The sequence below is a fragment of the Erithacus rubecula genome, assembly GCF_903797595.1.
Source record: "Erithacus rubecula genome assembly, chromosome: 14".
Classification (NCBI taxonomy): Eukaryota; Metazoa; Chordata; class Aves; order Passeriformes; family Muscicapidae; genus Erithacus; species Erithacus rubecula.
The window spans coordinates 12,328,371-12,347,643 of NC_136666.1; the positions used below are offsets into that span (position 1 = coordinate 12,328,371).

Consider the following 19,273-nt stretch of genomic DNA (forward strand, 5'->3'; position numbering starts at 1 on the left):
TTTTTTTTTCCCTTCCAGTGTGTATCAACATTGTAATGTAAAAAGTAGATGTCTTTTTCAGAATTTTGGTTTTATATGTGCATTGTAGTTATACTGTAATTCTTGACTCTAAAAGAAAGGGCTCCAATTAGGCTGTGATGTTTTTGTTCTACTTAATATTACTTTAATGACATGACTTAGTTCTGTATATAAGATTTAGAGCCCAGTGGGAGTTTGGAGTTTGGTTTTTTTAAATTTTATTTTGACTAAATGAAGAAACTGACCATTTTTTCCTGCTTTTATTTTTTTCATCAGCATAATCACTGATTAAAACTAGTTACCACAGACCCTTGTAGGATTGTTTCCTATGATGCCAAGTTCATATAAAATTGATAATACAGTAAATACTAAGTACAGGACAAGACAAATTGTTCCCAATTTTTTATCAATTTTCCAGCCATTCAGGTGAACTGCCAGAAAAATAAAACCAACAGAACAGATAAGAGAAATGGCTGTATATGTCAGACCACTGCTGTTCACTTCTATGGGTCCTGATGTATTTATGAAGGCAGTTTTTATAAACCAGGGTATTCCCAAACAGAGCATATCAAATACATTGGATCCTACAATGTTAGACATAGCCATATCTCCATTTCCTGTAAAAGAAGAAATACAAATAAGTTGGCTTAATTGTATTGCATGAAATTGCCAAACTGTTTTGGAGGAACAGACTGCCAGCCCTCAGTTTCTCACAGAGAACCCTTTTCAGATTTTACATCAGAAGAACTATAGTCACGATTCTACAGAACATGGGTACCACAACCATAAGAAGTCTCCCTAAATCACCAGCATCTGCACAGTTGCACTTAAAATTAAGCTAGACAGGCTATTATAAAGTCCAGTTATGTTTAAAATACCCAGACCTACAGTTGTGTTCTGCAGTAACACTGTTAATCAACAGAAAATAAACCAATCTAGAATTCTTCTCTGAGTTACTCTGAGAAGTTTTTAAATGTCTGAGCCACAGCTTTTTCAAGTAAGCTATTAATTTATTTTTAGTAAACTTAAGATCTAGAATCTGGAGCACAGATTTTGTGGTTACTCTTTCAATTTATCAAAATGTTGACTAGAATTCTTTCTTTTTGCAGTATGTTTTACACACATCCATTGACATGAGCCTAAATATTAAAATCTTTACCTTTTCGAGCAACCAGCACACTTGCAACTGTATCTGGTACACTTGTTCCTGCTGCCAGTAATGTGAGACCCATTACTGACTCTGGGATTCCCAGCGTTTCACCTGCAGTTGAGAAATAACGGTAGAAAATGCAAGTATGGTTTCAGTTGGGGTTCATCCAGAGAAAGTGCTCTGGACTTTGCTTGCTGGAGGAAGAATCAGTAATCATACAGATTTCAAATGGAATGTGTCAGCTAATTTAACTACATGTGAGGTGACTGAACCACAAAGCAGTTAAAACAAAGAGGAACAACAAATACTCTTTCCTTGTTCTTGCAGTGGTCAAGACAATAGCAATTACGATTTTTTTTCTTGCAGATAAATAGAAGTTTAAATATCTAACAAATTACTTCTCTTCCCCCTCAACTTCTGGAAAATACTATAGTTTCTTACAGTTTTGGGCATCCCCTTGTTAGTGTTCAAAAGTCTCATGAAGCAATAACTCTTATAATTATTCTTTTTAATCCCCTCAGGGAGGGGAAAAAGCACATGAATTTTCTTGGGGAGGACAGTCATTAAGATATGAGAATACTGTCAACTACATGCCTTTACCATTTCACTCCAATTAGCAAGTGATTTGGAAGAATCAACATGCAGAATTTTTATATGACTTGTAAGTAACCCCATAGAAGTGAGAGTTCCTTTAGGGAAATACTTGTTTGAATTTAAAGAAAAAAAAGTTTTAAACTGTTATTAGAAGGTCGGGTTTTTTTCCTTAATCTCTATTTTTCTTAGCTCCTAATGTCCTGTAACCATATTAATTTCTAACTTAAAATGCAGGGATTCTTCAAAACTGTTTTAGCAGTTGAACCATTCAGAAGCATCATTATGCTGAAGTATTTGATACCTCTAGTCATGCTATGAAGTAATTAATGTTTCTTAAACTTTTGTTCACTAAAATGTATCTTAATTTTTTTTATTGTTGAAATTGGAGTTCTTACTTGAAATATTCTGACACATTTAATAAGAGCAATTTCATTTCAATTAGAGGCAGTATGCTAAGCTAGGTCAGTGATGCTTGTCTATTACTTACCAGCTTAGTCTAGAGCAGCCCCATAAATTTATGTTTGAAACTGTTTGTTGGTTTCAGAGGGACTAACATGATCCTGTTGCAGAATTTGTACTCTCTTTGTCCTTCCATCACTTCTAATAGATTTGTAGGATGAGGGACCAACAAATCAGCTTTTATAAACCATCCAGGCTGGAAAATAATGGTTCAGACCAAGGTGAAATATGAATGAACCAGCCTTATGTACCCAACATTAGTTTCTAGCCCTCTGAAGGTTATAAGACAGAATATAAACTCAGGAGAAGCAAATTTTTCCTTTTTTTAAGATAGATTTATCTTCTATTTAATGTGTAGTGGTTTATTTTTTTTCTGACAACTGACCATCAGAACAAAATAGTCTTATTTTTCTAGGCCTTTGCTAATTTTGTGTATCAGTAGTGATGTGTTGCTATAAGTAGTTAAATTTTCTTTGCCAGCAACAGATAGATGTTCTAAGTTAGGTTTGTTCTTTACCATCCCAGTTTAGTGCCCAGCTATGATACCTTTGTAACATTCTGATAGGCTGATAATGCAATGATAGAACCTTTGAGTCAACCTTCATGAGAGCCTAAACTTGAATATATTGTGTGTTTAACTTGTAGTGTTTTAACATGTAAATAGAATATAATTTACCTAGAAGTAGTGGGCCAAAGACCCCAGTACTACCTGTGATGACTCTTGAAAGTGAACTAATACATTCTCTGAATCCCCACTGTATCTACTTTGATATGAATTAATGCTTTGTTTTGTAGAACAGCAATAATGTTGACTTGAATCCTGTTTCAAAGGCTTCTAGCATCCAGGTGGTGAACCCTTGCTCTTTAGGTACAAGTGGAAAATTATTTAACCAGGAGGTTTACATGGTGGGTATAATATCCAGCAATCTACTAGTTATTTCTCAAGGGTTTTCTGAATGTGTAGATCTGTTTCTGCACTGAACAAGGAGTTATTCGTATCTGAACTAGTAGAATACTTGAGTATAATTTGAAAATGGCAAACTTTGAAAAATTTCTGTAGAGTTTTAGTTTTGTTCTTAAAATTAAAAACTGGATGTCTTTCAAGCTGACTGGAGAAACAATGGAATGAGGGGACCTTTAATACCTCAAAGTACTTTTAGGAGAAGGTTTTTTACATACAAGTTCATACCCCTTCTCTCACTTAAATGCAATCCTTTTACTGCCCCACTTTATGATGCAGATTTTTAAGAGGTCCACATATACACACTCCAAGAATAAAAACATTTGAGAAGGTTTTTGGCAGTTAATGCCAAATCTCTTACTATAATGTTTGTGAAAAACACAGGTGTAGAAATTATGGATTTTTTCCAAAAACTCTGACCTCTAAATCCAGTCTTAGTGGATTTCATGTTTGTCAGCCTTCAGCATGACAAGTTTATGGTTGTGTTTTGCTTAATGAAGCAGTTTAGTGAAACTGTTTTTAAAAATAAACCAAGTTTTTTGTAGCTACATAAAGTTCTCATTCATGTGATAGCAAGCAGTGTGAAGCAGCTAAACTCTAAAGTGTTGGATCATTGGATAGAAGAGGGTGGCAAACTAAGCAGTCAAACATAAGTTTCTGTTGTTTTTATTGTGGTTTTTTTTACATCACAGTCTGAGTTGCTAAACTGACTTTTAAAGGGAGACCTCACAGGAAAACCTCACAACTTTTTCAGTGATTCTTGACTGGTATAGCAACACCACTTTGGTACCTACCTGCTATTGTTACCATCCATACAAGAACATAAGTTATTGCAGAAATCCATGCTGCTGAAATTAAAAATGTCATCATGAACCAGTTCCTCCAAAATGGTCTTCTGCAATCTGGTATAGTTAAATAGAGTAGTGTGATAATAGGAAGGGATAACACCCACAAAATTCTCTTCATATCTGCTTCAGGCATGGTGAAGACATTTGGATGATCTGTTGAAGAAAAAGTAACTTTTAAATTGCAACATTAAATCCGAATCTATAGCATACACTATATGACTGTCTTCTACTTGTGAGGATACTGAAAAAGGGTGAAAAATACTTCTTTCTCAAGTTTCAGCTGTAGTATTACCCAGTACCTACATCTCTCTGGACAAAATTCTGAAATTAAATTACTTCTGGGAAGATTCTGCTTGCACACAAGAAAGATACATATTCACAATGAGAATAATCACTAGTAAAATAATCTCCCCAGGAAGTGGTGATTCCCCAGTGCTGGACACTTCTAAGATTCAGCTGAACAGGTGCTGGTCCATCTGGGACCAAGCTTTTGCCAGGAAAGGTTGGACCAGATGATCCTTGAGATCCCTTTCCAGCCTGATACTCTATGATTAAAATGTTCTTTATTACATCACCAGGGGAGAACTAAGGTGGATGAAAATGGAATTTCTTTATAAGAGTTTGCCCATAACATTTACCAAGAGTAAGTACCAACTACTGTTTCTTGCCTAAGAGGAAACACCACCTGTGGCCACATCACAGCTCTCCCTTTGCTTAGATATTATGCATATTTTGGGCTATGAACCTGCCATTGTCATAAGGAAACAGTGTATATTAGTACAGTACCCCTGTGGCTTTCAGGTGACAGTGCATTTTACAAGCAGCATTGCTGAAAAGTTTCAAATACAGACAACAAGGACAGAAGTTCTACTAGGATACAAATGAGCAACTATCCTTGCATTCCTCTAGCAACTAACTTCGTATGAAAACCATCACTCTGATTTTGCTCAATGTTCTGTTCCAGGTTAGAATAATGATCTACTTAAATACTAGGTGGAGTTCTTTTGTGAGCAAAATCTTAATACTATCTGAGAATCTGCTCTTGATCAGAATTGATGCAGACAGGCATGTGATAGCTGTAATACCAATACCTTCAGATATTTCATCAAGCCCGTGTAAGCTTGTTGAAAGTTGAGAGTAGTCCAGCTCATCTTGAAAAATTCCACTGTCTGTTCTTGACTGTTGGCGAATTAGAGGTCCACTCTCATCCCTCCATCCAACCAGTGGCTGCTGCTCTGCATTCTCTTCCATAGCTTTTGTAAAACATGTACAGCAGGGACTGAACTTCTTCATGAGGTATTGGTTGATTTTAATGTCAAAACATAGTACCAGAATGTAACACCCATATATCAATAATAGGGATGCACTTTCATACCTAAAATGAAAAACAAGTTTTATATAACATGTAGTATAAAAGAACCCAATTGTTGGCATAAGGAGAGAGGGAGAGACAATTTGCATGAATAGCAAAAGGAGAACTCACAAAAGCATCTATTTGCAATTGTATGGCTACTGTCATGAAAGTTTTTGAGTGTCCCCATGTCTTTCAGCAGTTTGATTAACTCCCCTCCCCTGCAGAATCTTGTTTGTGTATTGTATAGCTGCATGTTTTTTCAGGGGATCTTACTGGTTGAACATTTTCCTGATGTTTGCAAAATTAAGTCTTCATGTGATGCTTAAATTATAAACTTCAAGAGACTTAATGCTGGACCTGACTGTCTTGTTGAAGTAACAGGAGTTTCAGTGTTGATGGAGGAGTTAAAACATCAGAAACTCATGATCTCCTTCTGGCAGACAGATGTTTTTCTGAACAATGCTGCTATGAATGGAAAGGCTCAAAAGGAGTAAATGCTGAACATTAATTGCTATGTCAGAACAGTTGTGATAGAAATTGTGAAGTCTGTACAGAGAAACCTATGCAGATCAAACTTGATAAATATGCAGAGTTTGAATGTTTAGGTAATAATCTTTACAAGCATTGTGACTTGTAAAGTTTTTTAAAGCCAATGAGATATTTATTTCTGTTAGTGAATGGCAGTTCAGGCTACTTGAAGTTTGGGGCTTGGGGATTTTCATTTGTTTTTCAAAACGCTGTCTCACAAATCTCCAGTCAAGAGGAATTCAACACTACTTGTGCTCTTACCAGTAGATTCTGTTGTCGGATATCATGGCAAGGACCGCTGCTGCACTGATGGTGTATGCCAGGCAGTCTCTGAACAGCGGCCAGCAGGACAGCCTCGAAACCTGCAGATCAGTCATGTACTTTTCTGAAACCTCTCTCTGTAATACTTTCACTAAGTGCTGTAAATGCTGCATCAATATGTTGTTTCTATATTATGTAAAAATTAAAGATTCTTAGGAATGACTTAAGTATGATATTTAACAAGTTAGTGTTTTTAAAAACTTTCATAGCAAGTTATCTTAAAACTGATTACATGCTGGTTTTGCTACTAAATAATAAACTTGGCAGTTGTCATAGTAAGTCTCTCTTGGCTTTTGTTGGCAAATGAGAAAGGATACTCATTTGGTGCTTAGGAGCAGAACTATCAGAGTTGATACATACCACACTAGAAAACAGCCCACAAGCTGCAGAAATACCAAGAAGATTATATATTGCTGATCCAAGGATGGTGCTGACCCCGATATCTCCCTTTGTCACGAAAGCTCCTGTCGGGAAAATGACTCTCTGGTATGTTTCAGTTTGGCATGCAAGGAAAAGAATTCTAAGGAGTCAAAAGACATCTTTTACCTAGAAAAGCAGTGACAAGCTCTGGAGCAGAGCTTCCAGCAGCCATAAAAGTTGCTCCAGCAACATCCTGTGAGAGGCCAAGGCCTGAGGATAGAACAAAAAGAATTGCTTAAAAAATATTGATACTTCAGTAGCCTCCACCCTTTACTGTCATTAGTGTATCATGTTAACTACTACTACAGTTTAATAGAATAAATCATTCATTCATACAATCAACGCATTTGTATGAGATTAATAAAATAATATATTGAAAATTAGCCTGATCTATTGGGCTAGTTTATTTCTAACTTCATTACAGAAATTAGCTTAAATCTCTTGTAAAATCAGCATTTGTATACAGGATTTAACTGTTTCCTATTGGTAATAATTGTGGGGAAGTTCCATGGACTGTAGTGTGATATTGTTATATGATCCATATCAAGTCTGTCTATCTTCCAGGGAAATCTGTACTTGTCTTCACATACCAGAAACGTTAGTTAAGTTCAAGTCACTGCTGTGATCCTACATTTTCATTTTGTATAGGCAGTATAAGAGTCTGTCTTGAGAGAAATGAGATTTTTTTTTTTTTTCTGGCAAATTGACTTTCTGAAATGTAACTCACTCTGTGGAACAAGTCTTGCACACAAAGTACAGGGACATATGGCTAACCATGGCAAAAGTCCAATAAATGTTTATTTGTCATCAATAAACAAAACACCAGCTCTTACAGCAGTGTTTAAGCCTACATTTGCTGTAAGTATTCTGATTTGGAGAGGGTTTTCCAGTTCAGGGATGAGTTTCCCTAGGGAATTTTCTTAATTCTTGGCAGTGAAAAGCTGAACTCCCTGCCAAGGAGGGAGTCTTTACTTCAGTGGTCTGCTGAAGCCAGGGGAATTGTTGTAGGTTGATTAGATTTCTTAGAACCGTGGTAACCACAGAATTCCTTTCCCTCCTGTGTCATAGCTTTAATATGTTAGCAGTTGCTCATCCTGACACTTGTTCACTACTTTCAAAGGAAAACAAACCCTAGGAAGAGTTTTGGTTTCACATGTTGCCAACCCTCCTTTTTCTTTTACTAGTAGTTACTTGAACATAGTACTGTGCAACTGAAAGGTACATTGTCAGTTCCTCCAGGCAGAAAGAAAGCAAATAATATCTGTGCAGTGTAAACATAGGTTTTTCAATAAAATATTGATCTTATAACAAATTAAATATTGTATGGACACATCTGTGCATGGAAAATGAAACTTTCCGTTTTCTTTCAGAGCACTCTAACTTTGAAGCTTTCTGAAAGAGAAAGTTTTATGCCAAGCTGCTCTGTTTTACAGGAAAAAGATCAGGATGTCACTTACATTCACTGATGATCTCTAGGGAAGGTAGGAAGTAATCATCACACACAATGGACACGGCCAAAAACATGTACAGTATAATTATGAAGTAGATAACGATTCCTCCATCCTTCCTCTCTTGCGGTGTGAAAAATCCTTCGGGAAACTCCGATGAAGAAGAGAGGATGCAACGCGTCCCGTTTTCTGAAAATTGAGGGCGAAAGTGTTACACATCCTGACACCTTCCCATTCCTCAGGCCGCGGGACGTCTGCGGAACCGAGCTCCGCAGGGTTTCGCTCTCTGGCACTGCAAGCTCCGCTGCAGCGGTGCCACCGGAGCGCCGCACACCTGCGGCGGGGACAGGCGCCCGCGGGACGGGCTGTGCAGCGCTCGGGCGCAGCCCGGAGCCCTCCCGGTGTCCCCGGTCCCCTCACGGTCCCCTCACGGTGCCCTCACGGTCCCCTCACGGTGCCCCGTACCCGCGGGGTCCCGGGGCCGCTGCGCCCGCGCTCCCCAGGCCGCGAGCGCCGCCAGCGCCACCAGCGCCGCGCGCCGCCGCGCGCCCGCCCGCATGGCCCGGCCCGCTCCGAGCGCGGGCGGCTCCGAGCGCGGGGGATCCTCCGAGCGCGGGCGGGGGGATCCTCCGGAGCGGGGCGATGCTCTGAGAGCGGGCGGGGGGATCCTCCGGGAGCGGGGCGATGCTCCGAGAACGGGCGGGGGGATCCTCCGGGAGCGGGGCGATGCTCTGAGAGCGGGCGGGGGGATCCTCCGGGAGCGGGGCGATGCTCTGAGAGCGGGCGGGGGGATTCTCCGGGAGCGGGGCGATGCTCTCAGAGCGGGCGGGGGGATCCTCCGGGAGCGGGGCGATGCTCTGAGAGCGGGCGGGGGGATCCTCCGGGAGCGGGGCGATGCTCTGAGAGCGGGCGGGGGGATCCTCCGGGAGCGGGGCGATGCTCTGAGAGCGGGCGGCTCCCCCGAGTGCGGGGGCGGTGAGGGGCGCGCGAGTCACGTGCAGCCGCGCCCTCCCCGCCCTCCTCCACCGCCCCTCAGGGCCCGGCCCCGCCCCGCAGGGCTCCCACCGCCCCCCCCAAATTCCACCGCGCCCTCAAATTCCACCGCGCCCTCAAATTCCACCGCTCCTCAGTGATCCGCAGGACTCCCACCATCCCCCCCAAACTCTGCCGCCGCTCGCCGCCGGCAGCGAGGGGCCCGGGGGGCTGCGGGCAGCGCCTCCGAGCCCGAGGGGCCCACAGGGATCCGCGCCCCGCCCTGCCCCGTGTCGGGGAGAGAGAAGGTTTTGACCGTGGCGAGTTCGCCCTTGGCGCAAGGTGCTGACCGCGATACTCAGGTGCTGTGTGGTGTCTCGCGATGTCGAAGGTGAATTTAAGTTTACTCGCCAGTACCTTTTTTCTGCCGTGAGATTCTGCCTATTCCCATCGATTCCCAGGGTGTTTGTGCCGGGCTGTGGGCGCCGGGCTCGCCCTTCACCGGGGCGGGTGGCCGGAATGGCTGGCGAGAGCAAAGCCCAGACCCACGCACAGTTCCTCCCTTCAGAGCCAGTTCACTGAACTCCTTTGTCTGGTGACCTTTCCACGGTGAAGTCATGAGTATAACCGAAGATCATAGAGTAAAATGCAGTCTTTAAGCTTTGTCAAGTCATCACCCCACCTCTTCCCCAGTCACTGGTTTCTCAGGAAGAGAGTTGGGTTTCCCTTGTATCACTTGCAGACGTCTCCAGAAATATTTGCAACCCCGTGATACAAATGGAGTTTTGGGGTGTCTGTTGTATTATTGTTTGTGAGGTACAGGGCTGATGCTCGTATTTGTGAGCAAGAGGTGCAAACGCCAACAGATTGTTTTGCTTCATTGCATCTAATCCCTCTAAACTCCTCAAATTCCTTGCATTCATGGTGTTTGACTAATATGTGATCAGCCCTGCTCTAGAATACAGGAAATAAGTTGAAAAAGTAGGTATTTTCCTTTTGTTTTGAATCAAACATAATCGTACAGCCACTATTCTAGTATGAACAACGAGAAAAATGGCCTGGAACAACAAATTCTGCAGCAATTGCTGTTGCCTGTTTCTGATCTCTCTGTGGTCCAAAATGCTTTTTCCTAGAGCATTTACTAGAGCAAGAATGATTTTAATAGTCAAGATTTTTAGGGCCATCAACTAATGTTCCCCAATGAGTTCTGTGTGCTCTCTGAAAATCTCTGAAGATGCTTTTTCTCCTGCTTTACAGGAAAAAAAATAGATATTTTTTGTCTGGAAAGATTTAAGGATTTTCTTCTGAATCACAATTCCCACCAGAGAAAACAGTACGAAATTCCCTGTCTAAATTACTGGTGGCTCTTTGTTTACACAGATCAACAGAAAGGGTTTTGTTATCAAGGTGAGTGGCTTCCTTGCCACTGCTTCTCTTCCTTGAAACATATAATTGTCTTACTCTTAAAACTCCAGCACAGTTTTCTAGTATCAGCTGCTTAATTTCAAAGTAGTTATTTTTTGCTGGTGTGCTCTTTTTAAAATTGCTTTAGAGTCCTTACAAGCCTGCTGTTCTGATGGGAGCAAACTCTCTGGTACAGCAACATGTTCGCTGCATGGTCAGGAAAGCTCAGTCATGTGAGTTCAGGATTTGAAGGTTTTGCTCTGCTCTTACTCTGTGTTCAAGCTCTAATTCCTTTCTATAGGCACCCCCTCTCCATGCATAGCTGAAACAAAGCCAGAGCTTTGATTTTACTGAAGGCTTAAGTCGAGTTAGTTTGCTGAGAAGTCACTGAGTGAAGGTGCTGCACTCTCACCCTCCTTGCCAAGAACAGCCCTGCAGAGAGGGAACAAACAGGAAAAAAGCCTCCAATGTCCCAGCATGAGGAAGCACGAGCTGCCTGTCTGCATGCTTGACCCAGCACAGAAACACAGCCAGCCAGAGGAGCCTTTGGCTCAGCATTGCTGGCTGCCAGGTCTGGGCTATGGCAGTGTGAGAGAGCATTCTATGGAGCTGAGGCTGGTCAGATATTAGTCCAGATTCAATGCTGCTGCATTTTTTTGGCTGCTGTTAGGGTAAAGTTCTACTCTCTGGTAGTAAAAGCAATGAATAAATGAAATTTTCAGTGCTTCTGAAGGAGAGAGATAGGTGAGTGTTTGCTAACACTAATGCTCCCCCAGGGATGTGCTCCTATGGCTGCCTGAGCACAGCCCTCAGAAAAGGTAAAGAAGCATCAAACTCCAGCAGCTGCAGCTCCTTTCCATGGTCATAATCCATAATCTGGTGTGAGCTGGCTACAGTGCTCTGAGTGTCCCACACAGCTGAGGACAGTTGGTTTGCTGCCCAACAGAGCAAAAGGAGCTTGGGCTGTCTAGAGGTGTGACTCCACTGTGCAATTTAGGGGGCAGATGGGAGAGAAACTGTTAATTTGGATCAGCTTTTGTATCTCCACAAAACAGGTTCTGATTTTCTTGTGAGGAGAGTGGGACTCCAGTATAGAGCTTGTTTGAAAGTTTTTTTTCTTCTACTTTTTTCACTATATCCAGACCATGGATAGAGAAGGAGAAAAGCAGGTGAATTTATCAGAATTTCTGGGGAATATTAGTCCTTGTTGGTAGGTCCTTAGATAAAAGAGATACGGGGATGGCATGATGAATTCATGACTAGCTTAAAATAACAATAAAAAATATTACTGTGTGGTGTGGGGTCCAGTTTTTTTTGGGAGAAGGGAAGGATGATATAGAGCCTTGTAAGGAATCTGTGGTTAACTTAGGTATAGGTGATCATACCTGTGTAGAAATCCTGAGTTTCTCTGGCTTCCTTAATTATAAACACACTTCCAATTTTTCTTACAACTCAAGCTCCAATCTACTGTTTTAATTACACATTAAACAGATCAGTGTCTGCATCATCCTTGCCTTGTGGTTTTGGTTTAAGGGATATTTTTTTTTTTTGAGATCTATATAAAAATACTCTGGTCTGGGTTTGGATGAGGGTGCTCAGGCAGCCCCAGGGCTGATATGAGGGCAGCTTGGTGTTAGCTGTCCCTCAGTGCTGTGGCTCTTGCCCCAGGATGTAGAGCCTGTGCACAGCTGTGCTTTTCTTGTGTGGCAGCCTCTATGTGTACACCACTTATGCTCCCAGTCACAAGGCTTAATGTGCTGGGAAACAAAAGAAGTGAAGATATTTTCAGCCTCAGAACGTATCCCAAACCTTAATATTGTTGTGATAATCTGGCATTATCTCTTTTGCAAGAGGATGAGCAGGGCACTGACTACTTGTCTCACTGCTGTGATGGGAGGCTACACTAAGGCTGTTCATGAAGTGAGTTGCCATGCTCCTTTTCTTCTGTTTGTGCAGCTCTTTTGGCATCTCTGGAGTGTAAAATGGTGGCCTTTAAAAGAGCTGATAGAATAAATTCTCTTACTCTGAGGTGCTCAGATACCAACCTAAGGTGATGAGATAAATACTTTACTGTTGCAAAGTTAAAATTAGTCTCTTCAGTGTAACTCCATTATTCTTCATTTAAAAGATAAATATACCATCATTGTCAGATCAGATATTCCCCTTTGTCAGCATTTCATGGCTCACTTCCTGGGTCTAGATAGATTGATGATAGCTGTTTAATATTCTTCCCTTCATAACCACCAATTTGAGAGTTCCCAACTCTCATGATGGCTGCTGTTCTTAAAGCATCAGCTTGATGTACATTAACCACACAAGAATTAGAGCTTGCTTTCTCTTTTTTTTTTTTTCAAATAAATAGTTTCAAAGAAAGCTTGAAAATGGGAATCTGACCATCTAATGCTGGACACAAATAATCACATGACAATATTATTTTCAAGGTAATCTGATGACTTAAGAAAGGGCTCATAGGTTCATTCATGGCTTTAAAATGTCAAAGGGAAGGATTTAATTTCTGAGCCTTAGCTCCAACATCCAAATGCTCTTGCTGGGAATATCTCTGAAGACCACTGGAACATACAACTGAACTGCAATCCCTGGTGACAACCAGGAAAGCTGCTGAGCTGGGGAATGATTTGTAGTAGCTGGTGCAGGCTGGTGTGAGTCACATTTATTCTAGGTCTCTTGGCCTTTGTGTTCTGACCTTGCATGTGTGACAAATAGTTTTGTTGACCCTTAGCTATGCAGTTGTGAGCACTGTATGTGTTTAGGTGGTCCATAATTAGCTTCAGTGTTAATTATATGTAAGCTAAATGCAGGGAGCTTCCAAGTTTTCAATAGTGGCATCTGTCTGCCTCCTGAAGAATTTCAGTCACCAGGAGTGAGCAACATGGTAATTTTTGGCATGTGGGCCACAGAAGAATTCAGATGACATAAACAAGAGGAGGTAGGTGAGGGTGGGGAGCTGTTGAGACTGCTGTTCTCTGGGGACTGCAGTTGTAGAATATTTTTCATGCATGCTGTGGAGTACATGTCATCACCTGTGGCAGTGTGGCTCATAGCCAGATAAAGGTGCATCTAATGGGTACCCACAATGTCAAAAAAGCTGAAAACTACTTAGCAGAATGTTTTTGCTCAGTGGTTCTCAAGTGAATTCAAGTTCAAGAGAATGCCTGCTTAAAGGAGGGTGTATTAATTTTAGTTGAAGAAAATTGAGTCTATTCATTTTGGGATTTCTATTTTCCCAGCAAATCAAGTGTACAAAATTGCACCTTCCATCTTGAGGCCAAAGACCTCCATCACTTCATCTGCTGCTTATGTGGTAAAGTTCAACAGCTGTTCTCATGGTCTTATCTTGCTCATCAGGTGGTTTGCTCATCTATTTAGGATATGGAAAGAATCTCTCAAACTGAAAATGAAACATGTCTCAGATTAAGTATTTTTGAGATTTAATTTAGTAAGAACTTCTCCAGTATTATTTGAGTGCTCCTCCATGTTAACTGCTTTCCTTTGGTTAGAAGTTCTCATTTAGACAACTGGAATGTATTGTGAATGTCAGTGTTGGTGGTGTCATGAAACTGATTGGCTTCATCATTAAACTGATGGTGATTAACTAGATTGATCATAAAAGAAAATCTTGCCACAGAGGCTTGCTATTCTTATGTATAAATACCTACATATACCAAGAGAGTAGGGCTATTGCCAGTAATAATGCTATAGAGAAGCTTTTGTGTAGTTTGGGTTTTGTGTCTCAATAGTGCCTTTAGAACATCTTAAGGCTGTGAAGCTCAAAAGGTTGCACAGTCTAAAAAGATTTCAAATAGAGCCAGCCTGCTTTAAGCACCTAAGTCAGGTGTTTAAATGCAGGTTGGCCAAAGAATGGAGCCAAATGATGAGGCTGGTGAGGGGTGTCCTGTGGATAATAGTAATATTGCACCCTGATCACTTCAGATTGCTCATTTCCATCCCTTCAAGAGTTTATGAATAGCCCAAATGTACATCCACTTCTATTGCTGCACTGTTATGTCAGGTAAATACACCACAACACATAAATGAGAGTAGATACTAGCAATGAGTGAATCATGGATTTCTTTGCTAACACCTTGGTTTGGTTTTTTTCTTGATTGGTGTTTTGTTTTCCTCCCCTCCCTCAACTATTCAAAGTCTTGTATCTGTGGACAAAAGAGAAACAGAGCAGAAAACTCCTTCCTTGCCTGCAATTTCTAAGCTTCTCTTTTATGTCAGTTTTATGCACCATGGAGTTCTGCTCTCTCAGTGATTTTTTGCTTCCACTTGCTTTTTTCCCTCTTCCTGTTGACACAAACACTTCAACCAATTGTAGTGCTTGTACATACACTGGAGTATAAGCTTGTTTTTTCCCCAATCTTTGAAGCCTATGTTTGCTCTGGAATTTTTTACTTCAGTTCTTGCTCTGGCTGTCTTGAGACTTGGCTTCATCTGCTGCCTGCTGTCCTTTCAGTGTTCCTCTCTTGAAGCATTTTGGAGAGCAAGATGTGTGTTGAAGGCTGTGTGTCATAACCTCTGTGATCTCAGTGCATCTGCTGGGTTTGTTGAAGTTTTGTTGCTTTTCATTGCATTGCTAATGAAACAATCTAGCTGCTCTGGCAACTTTCAGATGACCTTGAATTTGAAAGTACTTGGGCATTTATATCCTACATAAATAAAATGAAAATTATTGTTCTTATGATTAAAATATTATTCTTATGGTTATTGCCTGCAAGTTCTGTAATCTCAGTGATATCTCTGGAGATAAAACAAACTCTCAGTACATAAGTGTCTGTATAAACAATATCAAAACATGTTTTATGCAATGCAATTTCTTCTTTTCATGTATTCCTATAACTGAACAAGCATTAGAAAAATAATTATTGACACATATAGGGACACATTCAATTCTATCTTATAGGCTACCAAGTTGTTTCACCAGGTAACATCAGCATGTACTAACATTACTTACAATGTAATAGATGTTGATTTGAGGATGTTTCTGTGTTTCAGAAATGGATTGCTACAAGGCAGTGTGTTATAAAATTCTACTTCCATGTGCATCAGTCTAGAGGAGACTTCTCTCATTTTAAAGCACCTTCATTTTTTGGTGCAGTAACTGTGGTGCTAAACCTTTGTTGCTTTGTGCATATTGTGGGATGTTTTTGTAAATTCTTTCTTTCTCCCTTCATTCCTGTGCAGCTTTAGGGGTGATGCTGACAGGGGAAAAATCAGCTTGGTTGCTTTTTAGATGTGCTTTTGCTGAGGAGAAGAAAATAAGAGTGGAGAGCAGTTTTCACAGGAGCAGGGGCACAGGCCTTTGTTGCAACCTGGCTGGACAGGGAAGCATAAGCCAGTTCTGCAATGAAGGGGGCATCAAACTGAAGAGAACAACCTTCTGGTAAAACATAAATAAACAGCTGTATGCCAAAATGATGGTCTAGATAGATATCTGGAGTTTATAAAAACGGGCAGAAATTCAACTGGAACTTCCTGGTAAATCAGTTCTCCCAGTTTATATTTTGAGTAGAGTTCAGATAAACTATATCCAGACTAATATACAAGTTCTACATATGTGCAGGTACCTGCCTTTAGTCTGGAAATGCTGTAATCTTTACATGAGGACAAAGGAACAAAATAAATTCTGTGTTTCTGCAGAGGAGATGAGGGAGCTATTGCTGCTCAAACTGAGCAGTGCAGACAACTAAAAGATGGAATTATTGCAATCTCTGAGAGTGTCTCTTTAGAGAGCTTTGGTGCAGCCCCCCACTGCTTCCTCATGAGATATCACCAGAAATGCAGTTTGTGTTTTGTCAAAGGACTGTGCCTTCTGCTGAGTTTCTACTGATTCCTTCACAGTGCAAACTTGAAAAAGCTCCACTGTGAAATGGAGAATATTTAGAACCTCATGCATTTAATAGTAATTCTGTCATTGCTGTATATGCTGGAGCATAGTATTGTCAATATTCTAAGGCAACTTTTAAGTTTCTATCAGACCTTAAAAAGATGAACATATTGATGCCTTAATTGCTAGCACAGAATATATAGATAATACTGTATCTTTCACAAGAATCATGTTCTGCTGACAGAAGAACTGATGTGATAGAGCTGAAACTTTTTCCCTCAGGATACAACAATTATTATATCGTTCTGTTGCTAAAATGGAAATCTCATATTCACACACATCATGGAATCTAAAAGCTTCTAGCTCATGCATCTGTTCCCTGGCCACTAAAACATCATTTCATTGTAGTAATTTGTCACTGATAAACATAATCAACAACCATGGAAACAATGTGCACAGTATATGCAAGCTTATATAATTTCTTTTGTGGACCATTTTCCTTGTAAGCAGGGATGGAGATGGAAGCCAGGTCTCCTGCTGGTGTTCTCTTTCTGCTATCCAAGAAAGCTGTTTCAGCACTGACTATTTACTCATAGTAAGTTTTTACAAACAACTATGACTTACATTTTCCTGGATGGTTTTTGGATGTTCCCATCCACTGCCAAAGATTTCTCAGCTAGAGTTTGCCTGAATGAATAGCTGATTCATCTTGACAAGCTGAAAGCCACTAGCTGGGATTAACAAATGGTGGGGATATAAACAAATCAGCTCGAAATTGAATAGGTATCCTGTTAGTAACAACTGCATGAATACAGTGGATCTGCTTTTAGATACTTTGGCTCTTATCTGTTATGCCCACCCTTGACTCTCTTCACTCTTAATTTGAATGGGAACAGCTGGCTCAGAGGTTTTTGTAAATGTTGAGCTAATATTTTGCTTTCTCAGGTCTCTTGCTGCTGGATTTCACCTGCCATGCTGAGAAATTTGTACTTAAATGGACGGTTTTTCTCCATTTTTTCCCATTTCTTTGAAGAGGAGTAGTTATGATAGCTTCATCTTTGTGAATGGTCTCCACACTTTTGGCTGGAAATGCATCTTAATTTTTTTAGTGTTTTAAGAACTTGGGATGGATTAAGACTATGTGAAGCCTCTCACTGTGTATTTCTAGTGTTTATGCCCACTGAAGCCAAGTCAAAATCACTTGGAATAAGGAATGGCTTTAAATGGGTTCTTCCATTTTCCTATGAATTTGTCTTGGAACCAGAACTGGTCATTTTGTACAGGAAACTGATTTTTCTTATGTGTTTTGTTTTGTTGTTGTTTGTTTGTTCGTTTTTTTTTTTTTTTTTAGTTTGTTTGTTTATCTGTTTTTAAAATTTATTCTATTTTTTAAATTCTGTATGATGCTTATTTTGATTCTATGGGGGAAGGGTACATTTATGTCTTGTCTAATGAGTTGATGCTCTTGATAAGATACCTAGCACAATCTCTAAACTTTAAGACAGGACAAACAATTGGCAATAGAGGACTTAAGGCTTTTAAAAGCTCTTCTTTAAAACATTTTAGAAAGCAAGCACCATTTCTAATTTAAATATTCTGTCAATGCTGAAGCAATAAAAAAAATTATGAAAACATAAACAGACTTTAAAAATATTCCATTTAATCATCCCTGAGATATTGAATATTGAATCTGCTTAATGGGATTTTCTGCTTTCCAAGAATTTGAAAATGTTATAAACATTAGTCTTCCATAATTGTGCATATTTGACCTTTGTATGCTCAGGAGTATCCTCAGCTTTCTCCATGTTACTCTGAAATAGGTCCTGCTATGGCTGCTAGCCTCACTGAGTGTCTTGGTTACTCTAAGATTTCACTTTTGATGAAGATAAGTAATGTTTCAGCAACTGAGTTGAGCATTTAAGTTATTCTCATTATTTGAAGTGTTTTGAGGTTTTTTTTTTTTAACAATCTGCTTCTACTCTCCACCCTGTTTGGAACAAAGCAACACTACAAATAGGACCTTGTTTGCAGCAAAAAAATTGTTCTTGTGAGCTGTTAGCATCTGTTAGAGCCATGAGGCCATTTCTGTGCAAATCAGCTTACTGCTGTGAAGTTGTGCCAATTCTGACCAAACCACAGAGGGATTATTAAATATTCTGAAAGGTTTCAGTGAATTCCTACATCCCTCGTTACCATGCTCCCAGCTTCCCAGGTTCTAAATGTTAAAAGCCAGCCACAGGTCAGATCCAGTAGCTCTAAAGTACTTTGGCAGTTCTCTTGGAGCAGATGTAGAGCTTAGGGAAGAGAGAGTACAGTTGCAAACTTTCACAAACAAAACTGTTCTTGCTTTTGACTTCCAGCACCACTTAGAACACTTCCCCCTCTCTCCCCGCTCCCACATCTCCCATTTTGTTAAAGCTCTGCATTTGGGAGTATTACAGATTTTTCTGTCTGAACTAAAAAAATAGAAATCTGCCTGTGCTGTGCCCAGATCTGGGACCAAGCAGACTGTGACTCTTGGCTGATGGAAATACAAATCCCAGTGTCTGGAAAATCCAGATCTAAATACAGCCCTAAAGACCTATCAGTGCAAGATCCATAGCATTGGAGTGCTGCGGGAGGAGGGAGAAAAAAATGTTATTCTGTAACTGTTAAAAACGAGTGGAAAATGTAGAAGGAATTCTTAAAACCTCAGACAATACTCTTACTAAGGTATTTCCTGAAGCTGCACTGAAACAAAATAGTTTAAAGCTTAGTCTGTCAGCCTTCTTGTGCTGGCAGGACTGTGAAGGCAGCAAAGTAAATCCATATGCTTAGAATCCATGAGGAGCAAGCAGAGCTACAAAAAAATCATGTTGTGTCCACTTTCACTCATCCACTCACTGACTTGGTATCTTTCTGGTCTTTGAGTTTTGATTTTAGTAAGAGAATGGTGCCTCTTACTG

At 40.4% G+C, this 19,273-nt stretch overlaps 1 protein-coding gene across 1 annotated transcript; it reads right to left on the reverse strand.

The window, feature by feature from the left end:
* Window positions 1-115: 115 nt before the first annotated feature.
* Window positions 116-8,694, reverse strand: SLC24A5 (solute carrier family 24 member 5). The gene is made up of 9 exons (XM_079318016.1): window positions 8,567-8,694; window positions 8,111-8,290; window positions 6,780-6,863; window positions 6,594-6,697; window positions 6,174-6,274; window positions 5,122-5,405; window positions 3,977-4,183; window positions 1,178-1,279; window positions 116-635 (listed from the first exon to the last, which is right to left on the reverse strand). Exons 1-9 carry the CDS (start codon window positions 8,658-8,660, stop codon window positions 313-315), a joined length of 1,479 nt encoding a protein of 492 aa, XP_079174142.1. The 5' UTR covers window positions 8,661-8,694; the 3' UTR covers window positions 116-312.
* Window positions 8,695-19,273: the final 10,579 nt, after the last annotated feature.